This window comes from Brienomyrus brachyistius, chromosome 22, assembly GCF_023856365.1.
Source record: "Brienomyrus brachyistius isolate T26 chromosome 22, BBRACH_0.4, whole genome shotgun sequence".
Lineage (NCBI taxonomy): Eukaryota > Metazoa > Chordata > Actinopteri > Osteoglossiformes > Mormyridae > Brienomyrus > Brienomyrus brachyistius.
The window spans coordinates 5,521,327-5,547,477 of NC_064554.1; the positions used below are offsets into that span (position 1 = coordinate 5,521,327).

The 26,151-nt window shown below is 45.5% G+C and overlaps 3 protein-coding genes across 8 annotated transcripts; 1 reads left to right on the top strand and 2 right to left on the bottom strand.

Moving 5' to 3' along the window:
* Positions 1–119: 119 nt before the first annotated feature.
* Positions 120–2,848, bottom strand: cdipt (CDP-diacylglycerol--inositol 3-phosphatidyltransferase (phosphatidylinositol synthase)). Its single transcript, XM_048990416.1, has 6 exons — positions 2,631–2,848; positions 2,192–2,326; positions 1,957–2,110; positions 1,731–1,812; positions 1,563–1,644; positions 120–1,257 (listed from the first exon to the last, which is right to left on the bottom strand). The coding sequence occupies exons 1-6, from the start codon at positions 2,671–2,673 to the stop codon at positions 1,112–1,114; spliced, it is 642 nt and encodes a 213-aa protein (XP_048846373.1). The 5' UTR covers positions 2,674–2,848; the 3' UTR covers positions 120–1,111.
* A 554-nt stretch (positions 2,849–3,402) lies between these two features.
* LOC125717465 (serine/threonine-protein kinase TAO2-like) lies at positions 3,403–14,654 on the bottom strand. Of its 5 annotated transcripts, XM_048990408.1 has the most exons (21): positions 13,940–14,176; positions 11,409–11,550; positions 11,148–11,288; positions 10,960–11,031; positions 10,784–10,885; positions 10,667–10,712; positions 10,481–10,577; positions 10,264–10,377; positions 9,933–10,024; positions 9,719–9,812; positions 9,555–9,636; positions 9,182–9,349; positions 8,887–9,093; positions 8,650–8,796; positions 8,330–8,566; positions 8,130–8,258; positions 7,835–8,038; positions 7,517–7,756; positions 7,095–7,316; positions 6,640–6,822; positions 3,403–6,101 (listed from the first exon to the last, which is right to left on the bottom strand). In XM_048990408.1, the coding sequence occupies exons 3-21, from the start codon at positions 11,277–11,279 to the stop codon at positions 5,256–5,258; spliced, it is 3,414 nt and encodes a 1,137-aa protein (XP_048846365.1). In that variant the 5' UTR covers positions 11,280–11,288; positions 11,409–11,550; positions 13,940–14,176; the 3' UTR covers positions 3,403–5,255. The 5 variants fall into 5 exon arrangements, with proteins under 5 accessions (XP_048846365.1, XP_048846364.1, XP_048846369.1 ...); XM_048990407.1 differs by lacking the exons at positions 11,409–11,550; positions 13,940–14,176 and adding an exon at positions 14,215–14,654; XM_048990412.1 differs by lacking the exons at positions 11,409–11,550; positions 13,940–14,176 and adding an exon at positions 14,215–14,652 and having other exon boundaries at positions 7,104–7,316.
* Positions 14,655–17,651: 2,997 nt separating this feature from the next.
* LOC125718521 (uncharacterized) lies at positions 17,652–23,318 on the top strand. Of its 2 annotated transcripts, none has more exons than XM_048992425.1 (7): positions 17,652–17,816; positions 18,566–18,625; positions 19,366–19,498; positions 20,736–20,953; positions 21,058–22,134; positions 22,239–22,407; positions 22,923–23,318. In XM_048992425.1, the coding sequence occupies exons 4-7, from the start codon at positions 20,743–20,745 to the stop codon at positions 23,047–23,049; spliced, it is 1,584 nt and encodes a 527-aa protein (XP_048848382.1). In that variant the 5' UTR covers positions 17,652–17,816; positions 18,566–18,625; positions 19,366–19,498; positions 20,736–20,742; the 3' UTR covers positions 23,050–23,318. The 2 variants fall into 2 exon arrangements, with proteins under 2 accessions (XP_048848382.1, XP_048848383.1); XM_048992426.1 differs by having other exon boundaries at positions 20,771–20,953.
* Positions 23,319–26,151: the final 2,833 nt, after the last annotated feature.

Sequence of the window (26,151 nt, forward strand, 5' to 3'; positions counted from 1 at the left end):
TAACAATCAATTAACAATTACTGAGAAAATGCATTGAATGAGAATAGTACAGGTGTACTTGCAACCCGAACTTCACGTTTCCCCTTCGTGGAAACTTAATACAGCTCAAGATCCGGTAATTCTGATCAATACGTCTTTATTAGAGCAGGATACAGCATTTTCACTTCACAGAATTTCAACAGTAATCTTCTATTTGCACGACAGGCACCCAACGTAAAAATAAATAAATAAAAAAGATGAAAACATATAATTTTTCTCTACCCAGCGTTCTCAAATATAACTTATTAATAACAAATAAAGCTCACTCCTGTCACAGAAGCAAATGTCTATAATCTCTATAATGGAGCAAGTTTTGTCCATTGATAAAGCGTACAGGGATGAGACTCGGATTGTCACTCCCGATTGAAAGTCTAACCAACTAGCAACAATCAATCTATTTCTATTACTTAATCGGCAGATAGCATTGGTAACCTTACTCTTTATAAAATGAATGAAGGGAATGAATGTACTCAGGCTTAAAAAGATCTACAAATGACCATAACGTCGAACGAAAATCACAATTACAAATCCATTAATAATAAAATAATAATAATAAATCAGTGAAATGCGGGTGGAATTGACTCAAAGCTTCTAAGTTGCTCCATGTTATACCGTTTATCTTTCGGGTGCATCATCCCTATCGACCGTCTTCCTGCTAAATCCCGCTTTCCATTTTAATCAGCCCCATCGACTTCATTTCGCCGCCCAAACTTTCCCTACGCCTCCCGTTACTACTGTTGTCAGTCTGTGAGTGTACGTGGCTTTCTCGTGAAGTGCACTCCGCAGTTAATCGTTATAATTTATATAAGACTTGAACACATAGTATTTTTTCCAATAAAAACTGTCAATATAATACTTAACATAAATACGTGGACTCTTGTATTATAAACAAAAAGCATAAAAAGCCTATTATCTTTGTTGATGTTTCACAGCCTTATGTAAAAGGTCCCTACATTTGTCTTACAATTCACCTTTCTTGATTATTTACCATCCACCATTTATATTTTCCAGGTGCTGCCAAACTGCACCCCCAACCACGCATCTCATTGCAGCCAGTCTCTCTGTCTCTCTCTCAGTTATCCTTTCTTCTTTCCATCTCTCTCTCTGCAAGGTCGATGGCAGCCATGTTCCTGGAGGCGGTAATCAGGTGTAGCAGGCTGATCCCAGACTTCAGCACAGACACGAGGCCACAGACGCCCAGCAGCCACAGAAACCATGCTGCCAGATGGGGGGGGGGGGGGGGGGGGGGGGGGGAGAGAACAGCATCACAAAGAGCACCCCGTGGAACATGGCGTTGGAGGGAGAGAGACAGGGAGAGACGGAGAGGCAGAAGGGAAGGAGAAAGAAAGGCAGAGGGAGAGAAAGAGAGTGACACAAGGAAAGAGACATGGCGGGGACTGGGGAAGAGTGAGAATAACCAAGGGAGAAAGAGAGGGAGAGACAGAAGGATGGAGAATGGCAGAAGGACATGGGAGAGAGAGGGTACGGATGAAGAGGCTCAGGAGTGATGGCGACTGGCTTACCCTGAGGCTCCTCCAGGAGGTGCAGAATGTACAGGAGGCAGTAGAAGAGTTCGTTGCCCATGCACATGAAGAACAGCACCGGCTGTGGGGGGTTGGGGGTCAGTCAACATGGGAGCAGCATCATCATCATCCCCTTGTGTGTCTGACGTGTGTGTCTGACGCTCTTACCCGAGAGGTGTAGTACAGCCGTAGGACAGGGTTCCCAGACAGATCGATGGCCTTGTGGCTAGATGCTCCCTTCATGATGGAACTAAGGAGGGTGAGAGGATGATAGTGAGAAGGAGACAACGAAATAAAACAAGACGGAGAGAGGAAGGGAGGATGCTTTGCAACCCAGGAAAAAAGCAACACGGGTTTCAAACTGCACGATTACGGAGTCCTCTGGGGTTGCTACCTATGCAGATGCAGCCAGTGACTGGCGACATCCAGGCTCATGCTGAGCTGAAAGAGGAAGGTGAACGAGGGATAGAGCAGAGCCAGGTTCACCAGCAGGCACATTGTAGCACAGCGGTCAGTCAGCATGTCCAGCATGGCCCCGAATTTGGTACCTGCACATGGGAACAGTGGAATACAAGTTACAGTACATAACCATAGCCAGCCAGCACACTGACACCGAGTCCAGCACCTACCTTGGTTGAGCGCTCTGGCAGCATGGCCATCAAAGGCATCGAGCAAGGCGCTAAGCAGGTAGAAGAACATCGCCGGCATTGGATAGGATGGCATGAGGTAGAAAGCCAGTAGGGCTAGTGCGATCCGGGCATAGCCTAGAAGAAGGAACAGACACGGAGCACCACGATGACATTTCCCAGCACACTGCCAGAGCATTCATTTACGGAAACTCAATGTTTACATCACGAATTGGCGCGTCGTTTAACACGTACTACAGGTAATGTCCAACACCACAAACAAACACAAACAAAGCTTGGATAGCCAAAAGCAGGAACTTAAAGGAGAAAGCTACAACATTTAACAAAATAAATTCTACAAGCTTCTCCGCTTGACGTAGATACTGGAGGAACCTATTTAAATGGGTCGCGATCTATTTGTAGCGCCAGACGCACGACTCACCTATCAAATTGGGGACAAACAAAAAAATATTTTCCTCCGTCATTATAGCAATGGTTTTAATTTTATATAATACTTCCAGTCTCCAACTGTTTCCTCCAAAACACTACAACACTGCGCCTCCTTTGCCGCTCTAGCGCGAAATCAGGCAGGCTTCCGGAGCGGTGCAAACGTCAGTAGACCATCCCTTTAAGGGACCCAGATTTCTCCGGCCTCCATTTTGAAAACGAGAGAGGGACAAGTGTGCGGTGGAGCGCCTTTAAATTTGTAGTCCAGACGGAGAACTCGCGCGATGTTTGCCTAAACGGCAAAGAGCTTCTTTCGTCTAAATCTGGGGCAGGCAGTCTTATCCAGAAAAGGCCATTGTGTGTGAAGGTCTTCGCCGCAACTCCTTAATTAGAGAACTGATTAACTGAAGAGTTCTCAGGCTTGGATTTGAACAGCTGACCTAAAGGTTATCCCAAAAACTTGCACATACACTGGTCCTTTGAAGATATAATTACCTCCCCCTGCTCTAAATCACATCGTCTTAGCCACAGTAACGGAACATAGTCTATGCTTTTGACTATAAATAATAAGCGTATGGAGTAGAACATCAAAGCACATACTGGAAATGAGACATAAAAATACTTAGGTTCCCAATTTAAACAATGAAATATCGATGCTAGTTTTATTTCCTTAAAAAACGTATTCACGTTCTCCAGTGTTATCACAGAAGCATTTGTTGCCTCACAACAACCACAAAAATAAGCCTCAATGAACACTCATCAATGTCTATTGTTTAAAATCTTTTATTTTTGTTAAAATTGTTTTAATTTCTGTACAATGAATTCTGTTAAGAAGCCCTTCCCTGTGACTGCAGATGACTTAGCTGTAAGGCTGTCAGTCGCCTCTGCTTTAAGCCCATGCAGCAAAACCTTCTCCTCTGGCCTTCAGGGCTGCTGCAGTCTCATTGGTTGCAGTGTTTATGCAAAATAATGGAAAACCTTTCAAAATCCATCCATAACCTGGAACCGCAATCCAACCCTTAAGCTAGACATCACCAGCCTCCATTCAGCACTGTAATCAGATACACACACAAGCAGAGCCTGAGAACGCTGCATTCTAAGACCCAGAGAGGCGATGTCAGGGGTGCAATTCGACAGTTTGTGGCACAGAACACCAGGCTTGATTTGGCTGACCCATAATATCTCCCTGCTCTTTCAGGAATACACGGTTGGTTGGGTGTTTAGTGGCACAATATGTACGTATCAGTCCAGTTTTTCCCCAGTGCAGCGTACAGAAGAGATTTCGTGTAACTGCTCAAAATACAAAAAGAAAAAATATATATCCCACATCCCCTTTGTTTTAGTGTTTAACAAAAAAGCCAGTACATGTATGAGTACAGTAAGATGACTCAAAATTTGCTGGTTTGCACTGGTGACACTACTGTACTCTATAAATATATATACACAGCTAAAATTTTAAACTGTTCTGTACACAATTAATACTGCCGCTAATGTACTACAACCCTGACAATTCACTGTCCAAAAGAATCCTACCTTTAGGCTTTGTGGGGAATTCTGGGTTAGGTAGTCCTTTATTTAAACAAACAAAAAAAAAATTAAAAAAGGTCTATCACAGTAACATTTCTCACACTCCTCACCTAGTGGTCAACGTTGGCAATAACTTTTAAAAAATTAACAAAACAGAATTAGTGCACAAATGTTTCAATAACTCCAGTAGTAGTAGTAATAATAATAATAATAGTAGTAATACTTACTGAAAAACTTTCCCCCAAAATTTTTCAATACTATAACATCAAATTTATTATTATTACTATATAAAAGTGTTCAGTTAGTGCTTTATATACATACAAGTACAATATAAATCAAAAGTGTGGGACAGTGAACAGTGTTTACTGTCAATAAACCTTTATATATATAACATGTACTGTTATGTATACAAATGCTGTCTGTACATTAATTTCATGCATTGAAATGTGAGCCCCATACACACACATCATATTTACATACTCAGTATGCTTGCTATGGAATGATGGGAGCTGGTTTTTTCCCACATTTTCACACATGCCCAGTGCCTTGTGTGGGCAGGAATGGGCCAGGTTTCTGTCCAAGCAGCATATTCTCGCAACCTTTTTGCGAATGCTTTTATTGCTTGGCCAGTTCGACGCCAATCCATGCAATCCCTTTAAGAGACCTTAAAGGCAGTGGGGAAGTTGTAGTGAATGTTTTGAGCCACTGGATGGCAGTGAAGCATTTGTAAAAGTTAAAACCCTTTAATAACAGCTTATTTTCCAAGTTTGTCCCAACCTTTCCCTATACCTATCCTACTTACTTGTCTCTGGTTCAAATGAACTATTATTACTATTAATAGTCCATGTGTGATCCATCTCAAAGTCAGTATTTACACTGTGTTCTTAGTTTTCTGTTCTTTCCACCTCTAAAGGCCCTATTCACTCAGACTCTCAATGTAGCACCAGTCCCTCCATCTCAACCTCTCTGTAAACAACATTGTAACTAAAGTATGTCCCCTGCTCTTCACTCGGAGCCCATGTCAGATTCCGGTATAGTGTTGATCTAAGGTCATCCTGATGCCCCACGCCCCACCCCACACCCCGCACCCCTTCTATGAGTAGGAGAGGTGGGAGCCATTGGATATGTGGGAGGTGACCGAGGTGCTCCGGCTCAGCCCGCCCTCACCACCCGCCGCCCCACCAGCTCCGCTTCCGGAGGCAGTCCTCCGTAGAGGCTGGGGGCTGTTCCTCAGGGCCATGAAACTGGGCCCCCTCACAACCAGCCCCCCTCCTCCACTGCCACCATAACCTCCACCCTGGGAGGAGGAGGAGGAGGAGGACGATGGGGGGGAGGAGGTCAGAGATATGGGGGGTGGAGGTGGGGGCGGTGGCAGAAGCGCCAGGGACTGGGAGGAAGAGTGGGAGGACAGGTGTCGAGAATGGGCGTGGCCATGGGACAGGTGGCCACTCCCAGCCGCCCACTCCCGCTCCCTCTCCCGGTACAGGTGTGGGGTGCTCTGGTGATGGTGGTGCTGTGGCAGGTGATGGTGGTGTCGGTGGGATGCCGAGGAGGAAGAGGACGGCAAGAAGAGAGCCCCATCACGGCCCACCTGCCCGTGCGAGGACGTCGACAATGCCACCACCCCGCCTGCCTCGATACAGCTGTTCTGGCTCCGCCAAGAAGGCGGCGTCCCTGAGTTCTGGGGGTGCACGCCATGGGTCCAGTGGCTTCTGGAGCGGGGCACGGGCTGCGAGGGCCAGCCCCCTGAGGTGGACGGGGGCGGGTTGGGGTAGCCCTGGCTGAAGGCTTCAGCAGGAATGCTGCTCAGAGCCATGTTGCTGAAGCCCAGCCTCATGCTCTCCGAGTCGAAGGCCTCGATCTCACGGGCCTGGCGTTCCAGCAGCGACCGGATCCGCTCCGAACGTTCGTTCTGCAGGGACACCATCTCCTCCTCGATCTGGGCCAATCGGGGAGAGAGAACAAAGATTTTTGTCACGGAACAACAATGGGTCTCCTTTTTTCTGCTGATTTCAAACATGCACTCATAGTCTTTGAGTGCCATCATTTTTAGGTTATGCTGATAGCATATCATTCCCTATTAAGAACGCACGGGTATAATAAAGTGTAGTTTAAGAAAAATAATTTTATTTCTATTTGTTAAAGCACTGCAAGTCTGAGTTTACAGACTAACACAGCAGATTCCTGTTCTCTCCCTCTGATATGAAAAAATGACATCACGGCTAACGGAGAGTCCCAGTCTGCCTGCTGACTTCTGCTGGACCCTTAAGAGGGACATTTTTGAGGCCGATTACAGCAGAAAAATCACAATTCTACATTTTGGATAAGTCACTCCCACCATGGACATATACTGTAAATCCATGTAAAGTGCAGTTCAATTGTTTAAAAATCGTTTTCGTGTCACTTAAATTTCCTTGACTGATAAGGATATTGATTATGAAGCTGTGGTGCTGGAATTTACAGTCCAGCAGACGCACCCTCTGCTCAAGCAGCGCCCGGCGGATGGACACCCGCTGCTCTAGCTCCTTGACCTCCCGCTCATGCTGCGAGTCCGTCTGCATCTTGATCTTGCTCTGATAGGCGTTCAGCAGCTCCAGCTCCTGCTGCAGCTGCATCCTCAGTGCTTGGCACTCCTCCTCCTGTGTCTCGTCCAATCGCAACTGTGGGCAAAGAAGAGGGGGCGGGGCAGGCGGCATCAGCATGAGGCGGGGCAGGCGGGGGGTGGGGTGGGTGTGGCTTCTAGCATGCTGCGGGCAGCCCACTTCATGACCTCACCGTCTGGCTACCTCATGCGGTCCGTAGACCGCGCCTCTCTTAGCTCCTGCCTGACCATGAGCCCAGGTCGGCTGAGCACTTTGTGGCCGCCCCCAGAGCGGGTGGGGCCATCTCTGCTTCTCTTCGTGTCTGTGTGCTGGGAGGGGGGGTCGCTTGCCTTACTCACAGCCTGTGTGGACAGCATGTCGTTGATGGAGTGGTCGTACTGCTCGGCCAGGATGGCCAGCTTGCGCGTCTGCTCCTCCTTCAGCCGTTTGAGGACGGCCTTGTGCTCCGACTTGGGCGTGCTCTCCAGCAGGTGGTTCCTCAGCGCCTTGTACTGCCGCGTCTGGATCTTACACGTGTCCTGGAACTGCCGCTTGATCTGCAGTTCTTTGGACTGAAGAGAAATCATGATTCAGCAAATTTGTCACTTTACCATCATAGTCCTCACCCCTGTCCTGCCACCAACATCAGTCTCCACCCTATGCCCCTCCCACAACACAGTCCCCCTGTCCTGCTATTCACATCAGAGACTCAACCCCATGTCCACACCCATATCATATTCCCTGCTCCACATACGACCCACACCGATCTCACCTTGAGGCTCTTGGGCTGCTGCCGCACCTCAACAGCGTGCTTCTGCCGAAGCTCCTGCTCGCGCCGCTTGTTGTACTCCATCTGGTTGGTGAGCTCGGTCTGGTGCTGCGTGCGGATCAGATCGGCACGCGTACGCTGCACCAGGCCCAGTTGCCGGAACTCCAGCTCCTGTGTGGACTCGTGGTGCCGCAGCAGCATGGCACACTCCAGGTCCTTCTGCGTCTGACGCTTGTTCAGGTCCTGGGAGACAAGTACATGCATTCAGATCTACACGGAGCCTTCGCCACCATGCCCCCTGCTGGCCACTGTCCAACATACCTCTCTGAGCAGATCCTGCTCCAGGTTGTGCCTGGCCAACAGCATCTTCCTCTTGTACTGTCGGCACTGCAGCTCGTAGTACTGCCTCTGTCTGCGCAGCAGCCCTGCCTCCTCCTCCGCCTGCACCTGCTGCAGATTCTCCTTCTGCCGAACCAACCACTCCTGCTTCTCCCGCTTCGGGGTCGACTGGTTCTCACTCAGCTCCTGCACACACAGGCACAGACGTACGGTCAGGTCAGACTGACTGGATCAAAGACCCCCCCCGAGAGCCGTAGCCAGACCTGCACCTCCGTACCTCCTTTAGCTGCTCCTTGCGCTGCCTGTACTGCCGCTTCTGGGAGTCAAGCAGGGTGGAGAGTTCCTTCTTTTGCTGGGTCAGGATGTGCTGCTGGAACTTCTTCTCCTCCGCCAGTGCAGCCTTTGTCTGCAGATCCGAGACGAAGGTCAGCAGGCAGCGGTGGGTCACCAACACCGAGTCCTGGACTGCTGGCTTACCTCTTTCTCTAGGATGGCCTGGTGCTTCTTGCCCAGTTTGTCGCTCTCCATGGCGAAGCTGCTCCGCTGCGTCTCCAGCTCCTTGTCCAGCCGCAGCTGGTGCTCGTCCATCTCGGTCTTCAGCTTGTTCTCCAACGCCATCAGCTGCTTCTGGTGCTGCCGCCGCATGCGCTTGTAGCCCGACATCTGCTCCCGTAGCGCGGACCCTTGCTCGTGCTCCTGGATCTGCCGTGTCACCTAGGGTACAACACAAGAGTTACCATGGGGTCACCGAGATGCCACAGGACAAAGGTCATACGGGGGGCTTTTGCTATGGTTACCAGAGAGGCGGTGCGGATGGTGGCAAAGTGGTCCGGGTTCCGGTAGTAGGCGCGTCGGCGAGCCGCAGACGACGCCTGCTGCTGCTGTTGCTGCTGCTGTGTGTCCATCTCGGGCTGGTACGGGTCATCGTAGATGTTGTCGTGACCCTGTGGAGGCGTGAGGGGGATACAGGTGGTCACGGCAAGTAGGTGCTGCAGGGCATGCTGAGCATGTAATGGGGGGGGGGGGGGGCTCACGGTGGGCCGGTGGATGATGGAGCTGTTGGAGGTGACCGTGTGCTCGCCCTCCTGCATCATGGCCATCTCGCCGCTGTCGTCCGAGCCGTCCGCCAGGCTGTTCACCGAGCTGCTCTGGGAGCTGGCGCTGATGGACATGGACGGCACCGAGTGCGAGCTCTCCATGCTGTTGATGGTGCCTGTCCGCAGCAGGTATGGCTCCGCCTCCTGGGGGACACGGACACAGGGGGAGGGGCGGTCAGACGTGGGAATGTGCTCCCACACACGGTCAGAAGAGGGCGACCCCGCTGCATACCTCCTCTTCCTCGCCGCCCTCTGGCGCCGGCCCGTTGGGCGTCTCCTGGAACAGGATTTTCTTCATCTTCCGATACTGCAGGTTGTCCAGCTCACGCACGGCGTCCTTTGTGCGCGCGATCAGGTCCAACACCACTGAGAGGGGGCGCTCTCTGCACAGGAATCGATGCTGGAAGTTTAAACAAAGAAGTTAAATTTCCATTCTCTATGGGACACAGACACAAATAGATGGAGAATGACAGAGACAGACGGGTACAGAGAGAGAGAGAGAGACAGGCTGGCAGAGAGAGAGAGAGAGACAGGCTGACAGAGAGAGAGAGAGAGAGAGACAGGCTGACAAAGAGAGAGAGACAGACAGACAGGGAGAGACGCACCTTGAGCAGAACGTCAGAGGTAGGTCTGTCTTGGGGAATCTTCTGCAGACAGGAGTCCACAAAGTTTCTGAAGTAGTCAGACCTGAATAGCAGAGGAAGATGTAGAGTGGAGACACGGGCAGCCGAGAATCGGGACGCCACCTGATGGGACTCGACATGCTCACCAGTGGTTGGACTGCAGCACGGGGCTTTCGTTCTGTGCAATGTGGTACAAGGCACTCATGGCATTCATATTGAACAGGGGGGGCTTCCTCTCCGCTGGCAAAATAGCATGTAGTTAGAGAGGGAGAGGGAGAGAGAGCACACGCCACAGCAGGGTAACAGTAAGAGACAGAGAAAGGGAGACAGAGAAGGGGAGCATGCCGCACGCCCTCTTACCCAGCTCAATGCAGGTGATTCCCAGCGACCAGACATCCACCTTTCCATCATACTGCCCTTCATCCATGGCCAGGATCACCTCCGGAGCCATCCTGGGTGAGAGGGAGGAGTCAGAATGCGCACACACATAAACACACACCCCCTGAGGAATTAATAATGGATTAATCCTTAAATTAATAACTTGCTCTAGGTCACCAAGCTGCCCAGGTGCTGAAGGCATGAATGAGCCTGATTTTGTTCAAAAGCACCTCGTATGGCACAACACAGCTCAGACAAAATGTCACCCCAACTGCCAGAGGCCACGCCCTCCTGCCAGGAAGGGGATACTCACCAGTAGGGGGTGCCCACAAATGAGTTGGCAGGCGCAACGATGGAGGCAGAGCCAAAATCTCCTAGCTTCACCTGACCAGGTTCTGTCAGTAAGATATTCCCTGCTTTCACATCCCTGGGGGAGGGGGGTGGTAGGGTGTGGGGATGGGTGGTTAGGCTTGGGGTTACCTCATCAAAGTTTGATATTCAACTGCAGGGTGTCCATCAAGGTGGCTCACCTGTGAATCATGTTGTGCGAGTGCAGATATGCCAGGCCCTGCAGTGCACCATGGGTAATAGCAGCTATTTCCACTTCCTGTAGAGGCTTCTTGTGAACTGTGTGAAATTTGAAAAACATGTGTCCAGTGTTGGCCAAAGGGAAAGGCAGCAAACACCCAAGAGAAGCGGCTCAGAAAGCACCTCACCTTCGAGGAGGTCAGACGCCGAGCCCAGGCAGTACTCCATCACCAGCTGGTGTGGGGAGAGAGCAAGTTAGACCACACGCACGCACACATGCACATGGCAGGAGGTATGGGACTCACCCAGGCCGTGTGCTCCCTCAGGTAGCACCCCCTGTACTCTATGGTATTGGGATGACGCAGCTTCTGCAGGAACTTCACCTCTTTGATGATGTCCTGCCATTTCTATGGAAACAGAAAGGGGTCAAAAAGTGGCAGCAGCAGCACGGAGACTCGCAGCCTGCGGGGCGCATGCTCACCTCATTGGACTGCTTGCCGCTATATGACATCTTCTTGATGGCAACCACCTCATTGTTCCGGATGTCTCGGGCCTGTGAGAAAGCAAGAAGTGGCAGCCACATTCACAGATCAGCAGGCTGACTTTTCCCACATGCAGGGTCACATACAGAGCAGGTGCCTCCTCCCTGCAGACCCCCTCAGGCCTTACAAAGTAGACGGCCCCAAAGCTGCCATGCCCAATCTCCCGCAGGTCAACGAAGAGCTTCTCTGGGTCATCCCTGGAGAAAAGCTCAGCCACCTCTGGGTCCTTCAGGCTCCCGGTGCGGGCGCTGGACGGCATGGTTCGCTCCTGTGGAAATGGGGTCAACTGTCACCATGGCGATAGCAGCTAAGGCCGGCTTTCTGTGCCTGCAAAAGCTCCAATCGTGTTTCGAGCATTCACTAGGTTTGCCCTTAAGCTAACACACACCTACGTCACTGCGCCCTAGGTCAAGTCTTGTGTGCTGCAAGAAGCCCTCGGAGCGGCAGACACACTCACTGCCAGCACTGTCGAGAATCTCATCCCTGCCAGACTGAGCTGAGGTGTCACTGATTCCCCAGTGCTCATAGCACTGCGCCACCCAGTGGAGAAACCCACGAAGAAGTACATTCAGTCAAGGCATGGATACACCAAGTAGGGAGATACATGCATCTGCAGGAACTTTTACAAACAATAAAAAAGCTCACTAAGGTCATTACTGCACTTCAATAAAATTCCCCGCTGACCATCACAGTACAGTGGCTTCCTGCTGAACAGTACAGGCCGGCATTACATAAAACGTGAGATGGCCACCTCAGCAACCAGAGAGAAGTGCTTAAAAGCTGGAGCATTTACCAGCGCAGAAACACATGCCTGCAGTGAGAGCCAGAGACATAACAGACACCTGAATAGTCGGAGAGGCATCCCAATAACTACGGAATTCAACACTCATAAATGACAGTAAATGCCCTTCACAGGATCTGAGGACATAACCGGAACAACATAATACAAGATAAAGCATTTAATATTACACAACACAGAAAAACTCATGTGAAAAGTCATGCTGCTGTCTCACACACATTTATAGACATGAGCCACCTGCAAACATCAAACGGCAACATATGTAACATTCCTGTCATTCCATCTGCATGGGAAACATGACAATCCTGATAACTGCAGCTAAACTGCAAGTTCTAAACATTCCCAAGCAGATATTTAAAGTAAAAGAGCCCCCGCCCTTTCCCATGAGCCCTGGGTGCTGGGTCCCCCCACCCCCACTGAATTCAGCTCCTCTGCAGTCAGTTATGAATTCAAAATGAGCCCAGGATGCAGTGAAAACAAAGAATATGATTAGAAGTTGTGGTTGCCGCAGTAACCTTTACAAAATGACAATATTTGTTGCAATCTAAAATGTTTACATCGGACCAATAAAGCACCACTGAAAACTCCAGCTAAACAAACTTAAAATATCCTAAAGCATTTCCATTGAGAAGAAAAATGTGAATTGAAATAAATTCAGCTAAAAGCTTTATTTCAAGTTCAGCAATGACTTGGTAAATTTAAGTCAAGTAAATTAAATTTTGCATTTCATAAAAATTCCATGTTTCTCTTTTACTCCTGTGATGAGGACAAAGACTCTCCTGTCCCCATGATGCAGACATCGAGATGGTGCAGACCTACGTCTGCCTAGGGGGACTCCTGGACAATAAACTGGGGTGAGACACTCTGGAGAAGAAGGAAAAGAGCTACAGTAGGAGGCCCAGATCCTTTAGTATACTTGGCAGGACCAGACTGCCATCTTGAGCTACAGCATGAAACTCAGAGACACCAGCAGACTGAAAAAAACTCATCGGGAAGATTGGCTCAGTGCTGGAGATCAGCTCTGACCCACCGGAGGAGGTGGCAGAGGGAGGAATTCTGGTCAAGCTTTTGACCATGGGGAGCGACACCTCACTTGCGCTCCATGAAATAGATCTGGCAGAGATGAGGACCCCTTGTTTCGAGGTGTGTGAAGGAACATTAGGATAAGGGTCCTAACATCTTTGTGGGTGCTGCATTCTGGCTGCCATCAGGGCTGCCCAAGGTTGTGCCTGCCAGGAATTACGGTTCATCTATTGCTGCAGTATTTCTTACAGCTTTAACTTTAACCACGTTATACATTTATATACATCTGATATATTTCACCTGCACATTTTGCTCACTCACAGTCACACATGTACTTTGTATTTGTTCCCATGTTTACACTTATTCACACTGGTTGATTTTGTTTATTCTGCTCCCTTTGCTGTGTGTCTCTCTGCTTATCCTGTCAGAATATAGGCTGCCGTGATGTCTTATAATAAAAGGCTCGTTCTCATCTTGCTCATTTCAGGATCTCAGCTAAATATCAGTCAGAAACAGGCGAGATGGCGCCATCCACAGCCACGACTGTGACCCCGGTGATAAGCACCACCACCAAAGGGTCCCTCACGGGAGCGAAACAAAGACAGCAGATCGCGCCCTCGGGCCAAGAGGGGGCGCCGACGGGAACCCCCCGACAGAGGATAAGCAACGCCAGCAACGGTGCTAACAGGCTGACGATTCGCTGTGACAAGCGTAGGATCAAGGGAAATCAGGACACCAAACATCAAGTGTACTGACAAACATCTTAATAGCTACAAGGAAAGCGTCAACGCAGCGAACAGCAACTTAAAATGCTGCCCCATAATGTGCCAGCGATGGCAGGAAGCCTGAATTTCACCAAAGATTAAAATCTGAGTATAAACATTGCTGCTACAAAGATATCAAAACGACAAAATACAGCAGATCGGACATACAAGCGTTAGACACAGAAGAAAGGAGCGATCCTGTCTGACAGGGCGGACAGGGGTCTGCCCTGACACATCACCGCCCTGACAGCGAGAATAAAGGGAAGACCGGCTGGATGAGACAGGTTATACCAGACCGTGGAACCGATACGGACGCGGCTATGATTTACCAACCGTGCGGGTCCCTCCCTTACGGAAGGCATCTAGCTTAACCAGCTATCCAGCGCACAGTTAACCAGGTTACATATAACCCGGCCGGGCCGCGCTGTATGTTCAAAAGGGCGCCGGGCTCCGCTAAACCGCCGACAGATGAGGCACAGAGCGGCACTTGCCGGAGGGCGCGCGGCCGCTCGGTCATTTCGCCGCTAACGGCTGCTTCGCAGGCCGCGAAGCCCGGCCAAACGGGGCGCGCGCCGCTTTTCCCCGCGAGGAGCAATGAGGAAACTCACCGTGGCTGGCAGCTCTCCCACACCCCGACGACACGTCCCGTCCGCCTGGCTTTACGTTGCCGCCACTCGTCGCTCGCACAAGGCGCTTCTCAGTGTGGCCTCGCCATGTCAGCCGCCGCTCCGCTACTCGCTTTCCTGTTCCCGAATTGATTCTCTCGGTCCGGCAGCTCCGATCGCTACCCGCGGCTAGCTGGCTAACTATTACTTTTCTGTTCTAAAGCAGGGCGCGGCCGGTGTTCCTCCTTACCCGCTCGCTTTTTTCATACTTTAATCATTACACCAGCATTTCGCCACATTATCACTAGTATTTTGGCAGCTGAATTTCCCCTATTTCCTTGTGTGCCTTTCTGTCTCACCCTTTTTTTTGTTCAGAAATGTAAAATGGCTACATGGGGCGGGAGCCGGCCGGAAACCGGAAGTGAAGCCCATGGCCATAAAAGATGTGTTTCCTGTAAGGTTAAAAACCCAAGGTTTCGCCATCTTGATAAGGTCTAGGAATGAAAAATGTTTGATTGGGAATTATTCTGCTGCCATCGAAAATTCTAAAAGTTTAAGGTGAAAGATTTAAAAACATTAATTAGCTGAATGGCCTTCTGATAATGATACGTTATTGATATCCGTGGGGGAAAGACTATCATTGTACATTACCGGACGTTATCGGTTACTCTTAAATGTGTTAAAACATATATATACATATATGTCATTATAAGTAATTTGATGCATTTCACACGTTTATCGTTGAATATTTAAAGAGATGCCTATTTGTTTTTGTATTTAGTGATATCGGTTTACCACTGGGGGGCGATGCAATGGAAGAATCTGTAACATCTGCATTCTTTTTAAAATATACATAGAAAGAGATTACACTGGTTTACATGGCATTTTTCATTATAAGTGTTAGTGTGCCAGATAGATTTTGTGATGCTGATCACAGAAATAACTTCAAAAATTACACCAACAATGCAGAAGTCGTGGGTTCATATCCTAGGGAACCTACGTATATTATAACCCTTCCCTCTACTATAAGTTCCATCCATTATCTGCCGGTTATCTGGGGTTGGCTCCCAGAGGCAGCAGTCTAAGCAGGGATGTGCAGATCTCCTTCTCACCAGCCACCTCCTCCAGTTCAACCATGGGAATACAAGATGTTTCCAGGCCAACCGAGAGCTATTATCTCTCCAACGTGTCCTGGATCTGCTCCGGGCCTCCTCCCAGTTGGACATGCCCGAAACGCCTCCCCAAGGAGACATCCAGGAGGCATCCTAGATAGATACTCCAACCACGTCAACTGGTTCCTTTCAATGCAGAGGAGCAGCAGCTTTAAGCCACCCCCCCCAACCAATGTCTGAGCTCCTCACCCTATCTCAAGGGCTGAGCCCAAAGACCCTGTGAAGGAAACTAATTTCTACCGCTTGTATCCACAATCTCATTCTTTCAGTCACTCCCCAAAGCTTGTGACCTTAGATGAGGGTAGAAATATAGATCGACTGGTAAAACAATAGCTTTGCCTTTTGGCTCAGCTCTCTCTTTACCACAACAGAATGGTAGAGCATCCTCATGAAGGCCGACACTGCACCGATCCACCTGTCAATCTCCCGCTCCATTCTTCTGTTTCCATTTCAGAACCTTGGCCTCAGACTTAGAGGTGCTGATCCTCATCATGGCCACTTCACACTCAGCTGCAAATTACCCCAGTGCATGTTGCAGGTCACTGCCTGATTAAACTAACAGGACCACGTCATTTGCAAAAAGCAAAGATGCGATCCTGAGGTCACCAAACTGGACCCCCTCCACCCCTTGGCTACATCTAGAAATTCTGTCCATAAATGTTATGAACAGAATCGGTGACCAAGGGCAGCCCTGGTGGAATGAAACAACCACTAGGAACAAGTCTGATTTACTACTGATAATGCAAACCAAACTCTCACTCCATTTACACAGGGACCTGATGGCCTGTAACAGCAGACCCCATACCTCATACTCCTGAAGCACACCCCACAGGACCCCCGAGAAGCTGGTCCAGCATTCTGCAACCAGGACGGAATTTGCATTGTTCCTTCTGGATCCAAGGCTCGACCAACGGGAGGACCCTCCTCTCCAGTACCCCAGCATAGACCTTCCCAGGGAAGTAGAAGTTGGACCACATCCTCTGGTCCGCCACCCCTGCCTGCCAATCCAAACATACTGTCCCCAACCTCCATGCAATGTTGAAGAGGTGTGTGAGCCAAGACAGCCCAACAACATCAAGACAGCCCTACTGTAAGTTACTTTAGGTAAAAAAGTAAATTAAATTAATTTTCTGGAATCAAACTGAGAGGCCATCCTCATGATGCTGTGGCCCTGCTTAGGGCCGTGTGGATGATGGCCTCCTCACATTCAAGCTTTTGCTACCATCAAGAATAAGGTGCTTAATTACCTAATTGTGGTGTATTACAGCAGTCTCACCACTGGGAGGCAGTGTAAACGCAAAGGCAGACACTTGTGCCCATGCTTTATTTCAGTACCTGCATAAAAAAACAATACATACCGTAATACAATAAAGTAATATCATAAAATAATTGCAATAAAAAAGGTTCAATCGATGTTGTTACAGGAAATTAAAAAGAAAATCTAAAAAAGAAGTTATGTAACAGAATGTACACTGTAAGAAATGGCAGTGAATTTGACATTAAAACCATGTAAAATCACTACAGAAAAGTATAGTAAACCCAAAAACACAATTTTCCTGCTTCAATCACAGCGGACTTTTGTAAACTATTAAATATAATATTTTTGTTATATGTACAACATTAATGTGTGATTATAATCAAATTTATTTGTTAAAACTACAAATACTGGGAACAAAAACAGTGAAATACTTTAATACTTATAACAAAACAATTTTGTTAATTTGACGTGTAAATATTGTAAAAATTATAGTTTTAGTCAGTTGTTTTTCAAAAATACAAGAATTATATGTAAGTCACTTTTCAAGTTTATACTGTAGGCATTTACTGGGCCTACTTTTAACATGATCATGAAATGATGCAAATTCAGGTATAAGACTAATAAAAATGTTTTCACAGAAGATGTGAACCTGAGAGGTTGCCTCTCTATTTATAGGCTATATAAAAATATACAATTATAATTGTTTACATTATGTGTTTTTTTTAATCATTCGGGCTATTTGCAGCCTATTGTTGAGTAACCTATAAGAAATTATCATTTAACGCCTAAGTAATGCTTCTGTTCAGTCATAATGCTTGTATTCTTTATGTTTCTTTTAATGACAATGTGATACTTAGACTAGACTACTGTTTTGGGTTATGTTAGCAATGTCTCATTATTACAGGCTAAACAAACTTACAATGCCACCTATAGGATTTCTATGGTGCCTCCTCTTCACAGAGCTGTAGGTCACTGCTGCACTGAGTGCGCCTAATTTTGAATGTGCATCTGATGCTCGTCTCTGATTGGATAATGACGTGAGGGCGGGAGCACGCACCATTTGCAGAGTGGAGAAGGAGAAGACAGAAAACGTCGAAGTCTTTAGGACAAATTACAAACATACGATTTGAATTTTCTTTTGATGATCTGTGTTTGTTCATCAGAAAGTTTGCACGGTAAGTTTAATATTTTGGCGACTTTTTTTCGAGAAAAAAACATCACAAGCACCAGTTGATACTCAGACCAATGCTTGATAACTTAGCGCTAGCATGCTAGTTCAGCGAAAAAGCACGGGCAAACTTTTGAAATACTAAAAATGATCACCTGCGTCTTTTGTAAAAAGATATTGGTCACATTAAGAGGCTATGTACTACATTGCAGAGTGCATAGGAATGAGCCTTGTTGTCTTTTTAAATGTGTTGGCGCCAGTTGCAGTCAAACATTCACCACTTACTCTGCTTTCAAGGGGCATTTTTATCGTGTGCACAATGCACCTGCACTTCAAGCTGCTCCTAAAGCTCTTGTTGCAGATTTAAAATGTGCTGTTTCATTATGTGCCCGCCATTTTCAAACAGTGAAAGAGCTAGTGTCCCACTTAAATGATCATATTGCAGAGGGCAGGTCTGTGTCATGTCCAGTAAGTGGTTGTAAGCATGTGTTTACAAAAAAGTCATCATTTACTTCTCACATGTGTAGGAAGCATAAAGCATGTTCCCCAGATGGTATTGATGACATGTACAAGAAATCTCGCCCTCAGTCCCTAAATGACGGTATAGAATATTCAGAAAACACACATGAAGCCATGCCATCTGCTAGTTCAGCCAGTGATATGCCAGAAAATGATAGTCAGTCTTTTCTCAGAAACATGTGTCTCTTTTACCTTAAACTGCAAGGACAGCTGCTAATTCCTGCCTCTACCATACAGAGTATTGCTGAGGAAATGCAGAATGTGCACGAATTGGGTCAAGCCTACACAATAAATAAGGTAAGTTGTTTACTAAAAAATGAAATGAGCCTATCAGATGAAGCTGTCACTAAAATCTGTGACTGCATTAAAGAGTCAGATTTGTTCTCTGCTTGCCATCAAGGACAATTAGGAACAACACACACCAGAAATCAAACATTCAAAAAAATGTTTAAATACACAGAACCCAAGAAAGTGCCATTGGGAATGGATGAAAACATGATAGAAAAATTTGCTTACTACATACCAATGGGAGAAACTCTGAAGAGCGTTTTAGAGTCACAGTTATGGAAGAATACACTGTCACAACAGTTTGGGGGTCCTGATGTAGAGATTTTTAAGGATTTATATGATGGAAAAAATTTCAAATGTCACCAGTTCTTTAATGAAAACCCTGAAAGCCTCAAACTGATTTTGTTCCAAGATTCATTTGAGGTAGTGAATCCCCTGGGTTCTGCTAAAAAGATGCACAAACTTCTTGCAGTCTATCTGTCATTAGCAAATTTACCCATTCATTTGCGTTCAAATACAGATAATATGTTTTTAGTCTTGTTGTGTGTTGAGAATGACTTCAAGCGTTTTGGAATAACCAAAGTTTTTTCAGAGTTGTTGGAAGATCTGAAATCTTTGGAAACAGATGGATTAGATGTAGATGGAGAAACAGTAAAAGGGGGTCTTTACTGTATTGCTGGGGACAACTTGGGTTCTCATTGCATAGGAGGGTTTACAGAAAACTTCAGCTGCTCTCAATATTTCTGCAGGTACTGTGAAGTAACACGAAGTGAGTTTTATGCTGATCCGAATGCCTGTGGTCCTCCACGCACTCCGGAAACGTATGACGCAGCTGTTGCTGATCTCCAGGCTGAAACTATCCAAGACGTTAGAGGAATAAAGGTAAACTCCATCTTCAATACCCTTCAGTCTTTTCACGTATCCCAGCCTGGTCTCCCACCTTGTCTAGGTCATGACCTCTTTGAAGGAGTTGTCATATGATCTAGCACTGTACCTGAAGAACATTATAAAAAATAAAAAATGGTTCACATACTCCCTTTTAAACAGGCGCATTAAACAGTTTAAATATAAAGGATCCGAAGCACTTACAAAGCCATGTACTGTCAAACCTGACGGATCCAAATTATCAGGGCAAGCCGTTCAAAACTGGAACCTTTTGAGATTGCTGCCAGTTTTGATTGGTGACAAAGTGAAAAACCATGAGGATGAAGTATGGCAGTTAGCTCTCCAGTTAAAAGACATTGTGGATCTTATTTGTGCTCAGAGCATTTCCTTGTCCCAGATAGCATTTGCTGACATTTTGATCCAAGAGTATTTGGAGATGAGAAAGATGTTGTTTCCTGAAATTCAACTAAAACCCAAGCACCACTATTTGCGCCATTATTCAGCACTGTTGTTGAAATTTGGTCCATTGATGAGGTTATGGACGCTTAGGTTTGAATGTAAACACAATTATTTTAAAAGATGTGCCAGACACTTGAAAAGCTTCAAAAATATTTGTCAAACTTTGTCAACACGTCATCAGATGTATCAGGCTTATCTTTTAGCTGGGCAAGAATGCCGTGAACTGCTGCAAGTGAAGGAGAGCTGTGTGTTTTATCCCAACCTCTACAGTGACACTATTCAGCATGCAGTCAGGGAGTTAGCTTTTTCAGAAAGCAATACCACAGTTACCACAGACATTCACTACAAGGGTACTGCATATAAAAAGGGACAGTTTCTTGTGTACAGAAATGACGAGTGTATGGAGTTTGGTGAACTTCTACTCATCTTGATTCAAAATGACACATCTGTGTATGTTCTGATGGATATCCACAAAGGCATCTTCCTCTTAGAATACCATCTGTATTCTGTGACACAGGACAGTCTTGGGTTACAGTGTATTAACATTAATGACCTGCCTGACTTCTATCCTTTGGTATCATACATTCTTGAAGGACACCGAGTCATTCCACTAAAGCACAGTATTGTGGCAAAATAACTTCCAATTAATAGCTCACTTCTCACTGTAAATAGTTTAACATTAATATAAGTGTTACCTGATCCATACCCTGCTCCATTAAGTGTATGAACTCTATGTGATTTTCTAATTTGTTTGGTGGTGGCATTTCTTCTTCAGTGCAAATATGAGTGACTCAGGGCGAACCTTCCTAGATGTCGCCATTACGGAAGTCCTACCAGAACTTCAAGCAGTGAACAAAAACATCCTGGAAGAGCACTTGCAGTCCATCGGAGTTGAGACAAGTGATGATCTACGCTTCGTAACGGAGGCAGATTTGATGACAGCATTAAGACCTGTACAAGCGAGAAAGCTTCTTTCTGCTTGGAAACAGAAATGTAAGTAAAAACAACAGACAACTATTCAAAATCAAAAGTAGAGATGGTCATGGACAGACATACAGTGTGAATCATAATTGTATTTTTTTTTTGCAATTTAAAAGACCAAACTCCAGAGAACAGCTCGCTATCATCTGTGGAAGCCTCACCCACCCAGTCGCTGTCATTGCTCTCTGTTTCACCCCAAAGTCTATCATCAACCTCTTCCAGCAGCCCAGGACGTGACATACATTGGGATGACAACTTCGAAATTCCATGGAGTAAACTTCCTGCAGAAGTTATGCATTTTCTTGAGAGGGGGAAAAGGCCTCGGCCAAAACTGAGGAGGCAAATGGTCCGGATTGTTGTGACTGAGATGATGGAAAAATGCCCTCATGTAGGTAGAAAACATTCAATTGACGTTGCAAAAAAAATGGTAGCAAAATATCCCAATTCTCTGCAAGATGTCATAGAGGGTGATATTGTTGGTGCAGGCTACCTTTCCCTTGTCAAACAGTTGCAGAACAGAATTGAAAATGTAAGGCGCACTTCAACACCCAAAATAAGAAAAAGAAAACATCAGACTGACTCAGACCACACAGACGAGATCCCATTAGAAGAAAGAGCAGCAATGCAGGATACATATGGGTGCCTTAAATGGAATGTAGAATTTCTGCCTCTTGAAGAAACTCCAGAGAGCCAACAGCAAAAGATGGAGAAACTCAAGGTGATGTTCCAACAAGCTGACGCCAATCCAGAAGAGGTAAAAAGTCTAATGAAGTCCACTTATTACACACAGCGTCAACATGTCAATCAGGGGAAAAGTATCAAATGCCTTAGAGAGGAGTGGCCATTTTGGTTTGATGAACTTGGCATGTCGGTCCACTTCAAGGAACTTACTGGGATTGACCTCAAAGAGACATTCACACGAAATTTGGACTTGAAGGGGAAAAGGCTTCTGGAGTACACGACCACAGTTGCTGTCAGCAAAAGCAAGACGTTCCTTCAGACTTATGCAAGGCTTCAGAGGATACGGGGACCGCAGAGTGGCTGCTCAGATGATGTGAAAGAGATGGTCCTGCTTCTGCTCAGCTACTTTGATGAGAAGGAGGAGTACATGCTTTTCCATGTTGAAGATACATGTCTGGCAGATGAGGTACAACTGGAGCAAGTGCCTCTGACACCCACTATTATTGTGTGTGGTAAGTCTGTTTCATAGCTCTCTTTTTTTTTTATTGCACTTTTTATAGAATGTCATGTGACTGCTGTGCTTATTAATATAACCTGTTAAATTATTTGTTCACAGGACAGTCCTGCTATTCCTCAAGAAGATACATGCTGAGTATTGATCGGAACCTCGTCAGCACAAACATATCCTCCTTCGTTTCTGCACTGTGCCTCATGTTCGGGAGCTACTACAATTTTAACATCCATTATCCATCTGAGCTGGCTTCCACTCTGGAGTTTCTTCAGAGGTGAGCAAATAAGGCTTCTTATTTCTGGACTGATAACTGAGACTCTGGAATCTGGCTCTGATGTGGTTGGAGTTCAGGTCTGGCACTGAGTCTCGGTTCGGTTTGGACCCAGATTCAGAGTGTTTTTTTTTTTTTTTTTTTTTTTTTTTTTTTTATAAAATAAGTCTGAATCCGGGTCCAAGCCTGGCCGAGACTCAGGGCTAGACCAAGGGTCAGCTGACGTCTGACTACCTATAACCTTTTGCTTTGGATTTTAAAATGCAAAAGTGTGATTTATCACTGCAAAAGATACTCGTGAAGGGTGCCAATACTTTTGACCATGCATTGTTCACTTCCCCACAGCATTTTGGTTATATTTTGTCTTGAACGTGGTGAAACCAATTGTTGTTTGTAGTTTGGCCATGACTGTGTATATATACACGTATATACTTAATTTTTATTTACTTACTTTGTACTTGTATTTTAACTGATCAATTACAAAACGCTTAATATACTTTTATGTTTTTATTCTACAGGTGTTTCTTCTGCATGAACCCAGAAAAAGGAACCAAAGTAGAGAACAAAAACTCGAAGCATCATCTCAGTGTGAACCCTCGAGTCCTCACCCTGATTCAGGATCTCGCCGACCACGAGTGGCGCTAAGCCTAAGTATTGACTCTCTGTGGACTGTTAGGTTTAAGTACACATTGTGGATTTAACAAAGTAAAACTTTTTCTGGTCGAATGCATGAAGCCAGTTCATGAATGATTCATGAAGATGTTCTTGCTTTGAAGGAATGTTCCAGTTTTGTTTGTTTTTTTAACCATGCTGCTACTGCAGTGTTTCTAGACCACCTGTATAGGTTTGTTTCACCACAGGTGGTTTTCCTGATGTGTTTTTTGACCAAGGCCATGGTTGTGGTGACCGCAGGGTGCGTGGCACAATGTAATTTTTGTTTTAAAATCTTAACTATTTAACTTTTCCTGGTAGAGTGTCTAGCAAATGCTTTTTTCATGAACATGGTTCTTGCTTGCAGGAATGTTCAACAGCTTTATAGCTTTTGATTCAATTGTGTAGTTGATGTGCGCCTTGCATATTATGTTAGTTGGAAAAATGCATCCAACTGTTGTCATTTGCTTTATTGGCTGCAAAATAAATTTCCCAAAAGTGATATTTCTCTCGTCTTTTCTCAAGATGCATTTTTGCATGTTTAGCTATAGGAATAGCAGTAATTAGTTTAATTAGGTTTATGACTAAAATTTTACATTAAAACATAAAATACAGCATGTATGTATGTATAATATACAGAGCAACTCCATTTAATATGCACAGTTTTGACGTTGTTCTACCAGTTTAAATTAGTTTTTTGTTTGATATTTCCCTGTTAATTTTACAATTTATGAATCCACAATAAGCAATTATTACATGTAAAAGATACAGGAAATAGTCTATTTATATATAACATCATTGTGTGATATTAACTTCTTTTTTTTGTAGATTTAACAGTTTTTGTGTCATTTACTGTAAATCAATTTACATATTGCATCTGTAAAGCGATCTATTGTGCTGCTGTATTTTTTACAGGACGTTCCTGGTAACCCCAGCTGCCAGCGTTTTCCTGTAAAAACAGCACTTTTTTTTTTTACAGTGTATTTTACCGTTTAGCATTGTATTAAAAAAACATATACAATGACTATACCTCATCACAAACACGCACACACAAGTTTTCACCTACAGAACCCCTACCCTCCAATAAAATGGCTTACTCAGGGTGCCTTTCCCAAGAGCAGAAAAACATTCATTTCGAGACTTGCGAGCAAAGAGACAACAAACTTAGAGAGTGGCAAGCGAAAAGCTTTGATGTAAGGACATATTTGGAAAACACAATAAGTAAGTAACTCTGTTACCAGAAACGCAGAATCTATTCAGTTTATAATCAGTGCTGGCAAAAAGTCACATTAATTGATACGAAGAGATTGAAGAAACCGAGGTGGAATCAGTTTTAAGTTGGATATTCGACAGATATTCAGATCCACACTCCCCAGACCTAGCAGCGGTGTTTCACTCACGCTACCCAGCATAAAGTGGTCGAAGGACGCCCAGGTGTGGCTTCGTCATCTTGAATATGCTGCCTTAAATCCTAATCGGAAAATCAGACTAGCGAGTTGGAAAACCGTTATTACAACATGACGCGTGTTCAAATACTTAATTCAGAGCAAATTGGAGGCGATAAGAAAGCTAATTTTTGTTTTGCTGTATTTTTCGTTCCTCCGATGCCAGCGTTAATTGAACTTGTTTTTCCCGGTACACCATTCAATAATCTCATCTCTCACATTCAAAACAATTCAGAGTTTGCAATGACACGCTGATGTGACAATCATATGACACATTTCACCACTGAAATACGTGGGATCAATTTTCCTGTCATCGACAGTCTCTGATTTTCTCACGCGGAGGCTGGGGAGAAGCCGACAAAGTACTACTTAAAGTTCGTTCGTTAAATCTGGAATTATGAAGGTTTTTGGGAAACCCACGTAGACCTCACTCGTTCTTTACCTACCTCGTATCTTGTTCGTTTTGGCTTTAATAACCAAAGAAAATTACACGATATTATTTGACATACATAATTAGTAATTTATTTTTCTCCACAATGAGGAGAATGCTCTGGTACAGTGACGGCTTACCTGCCAGGAAATCCGTTTCCATTCTCTCCGTTGATTCTATCACGAAATGCTGTAAGCACGCATGAAGCACATTTAACGAGATACATAATAATCACTTAATTTCATAAATGCCATATCATGTGCAGCACGCGGGAGGGGGGACTTATGCATAACGGTATGCATCCTTTTCAAGTCTAGAAACTGAATCTGCGAAGCCTGCATATAGATAACAACTTTAGGTCCATTGCATGTATTATCAAAAAAGTATGATATGATCATCTGAGACAATATTTTTGGCCATGACTCCATTAATGGCCATGATACTTTACTAATTGCTTTTATTTTATTATTAATAAACTAAACTAGTAAACTAATGACGAGACAAATAAATAACCAATGTTTTCGTTCGGGGCTCATCGTATACATGTCACAATTTATCAGTTTTATATGGGTTAAATGCAGCTTTCGTGAAGTGAAATAGTGATAAACGTCTTGTAAATGTGCAAACGCAATTTAATATTTCTACTACGTCTTTCCCCCCTTCGAATAGAAGTAAAGAACGGTGCGCGCTCCCGAAAGGGGGAGCATTTCACGGAAGGGGTGCAGAATTCGGCACAACACCTGTTTTACTTGCAAAAATGTGGAAAATTATGTTTAGAAAACAAAAAATCACTGTACAGAGAAAAACGAAAACAGCAACACCAAACAATATACCTGAGGAGCCCAAATCTTCCGTATGGTATATATTTCACCTAATTTTGTAAAAATACGAGAGTTTACAGTACGGACTTACAGATGCCCCATGGTTAGACACGTTTATTACAAAATATTTGCTGAACACCGATTGCACGCGATTTACTCGTTACACCTGCTGGAAACACGTTTGTGAGAGCGTGAACATTTATTCATGTAAGGACAAATGATCAGTTAACCCGGCGCAGGACCTGTATGTCTGTCCTTCCGCTCACGTATCATTTTAATCAGGTTCCCCCAACCTCAGTTCTCTCCAGTTCAAGTTAATATGTGTATTAATACCCTCGTCCAGAAGTACCCAAACAAGACCAGCTGGATTAGCTGCCTGAGCCCGGACGGTTCTCCGCCT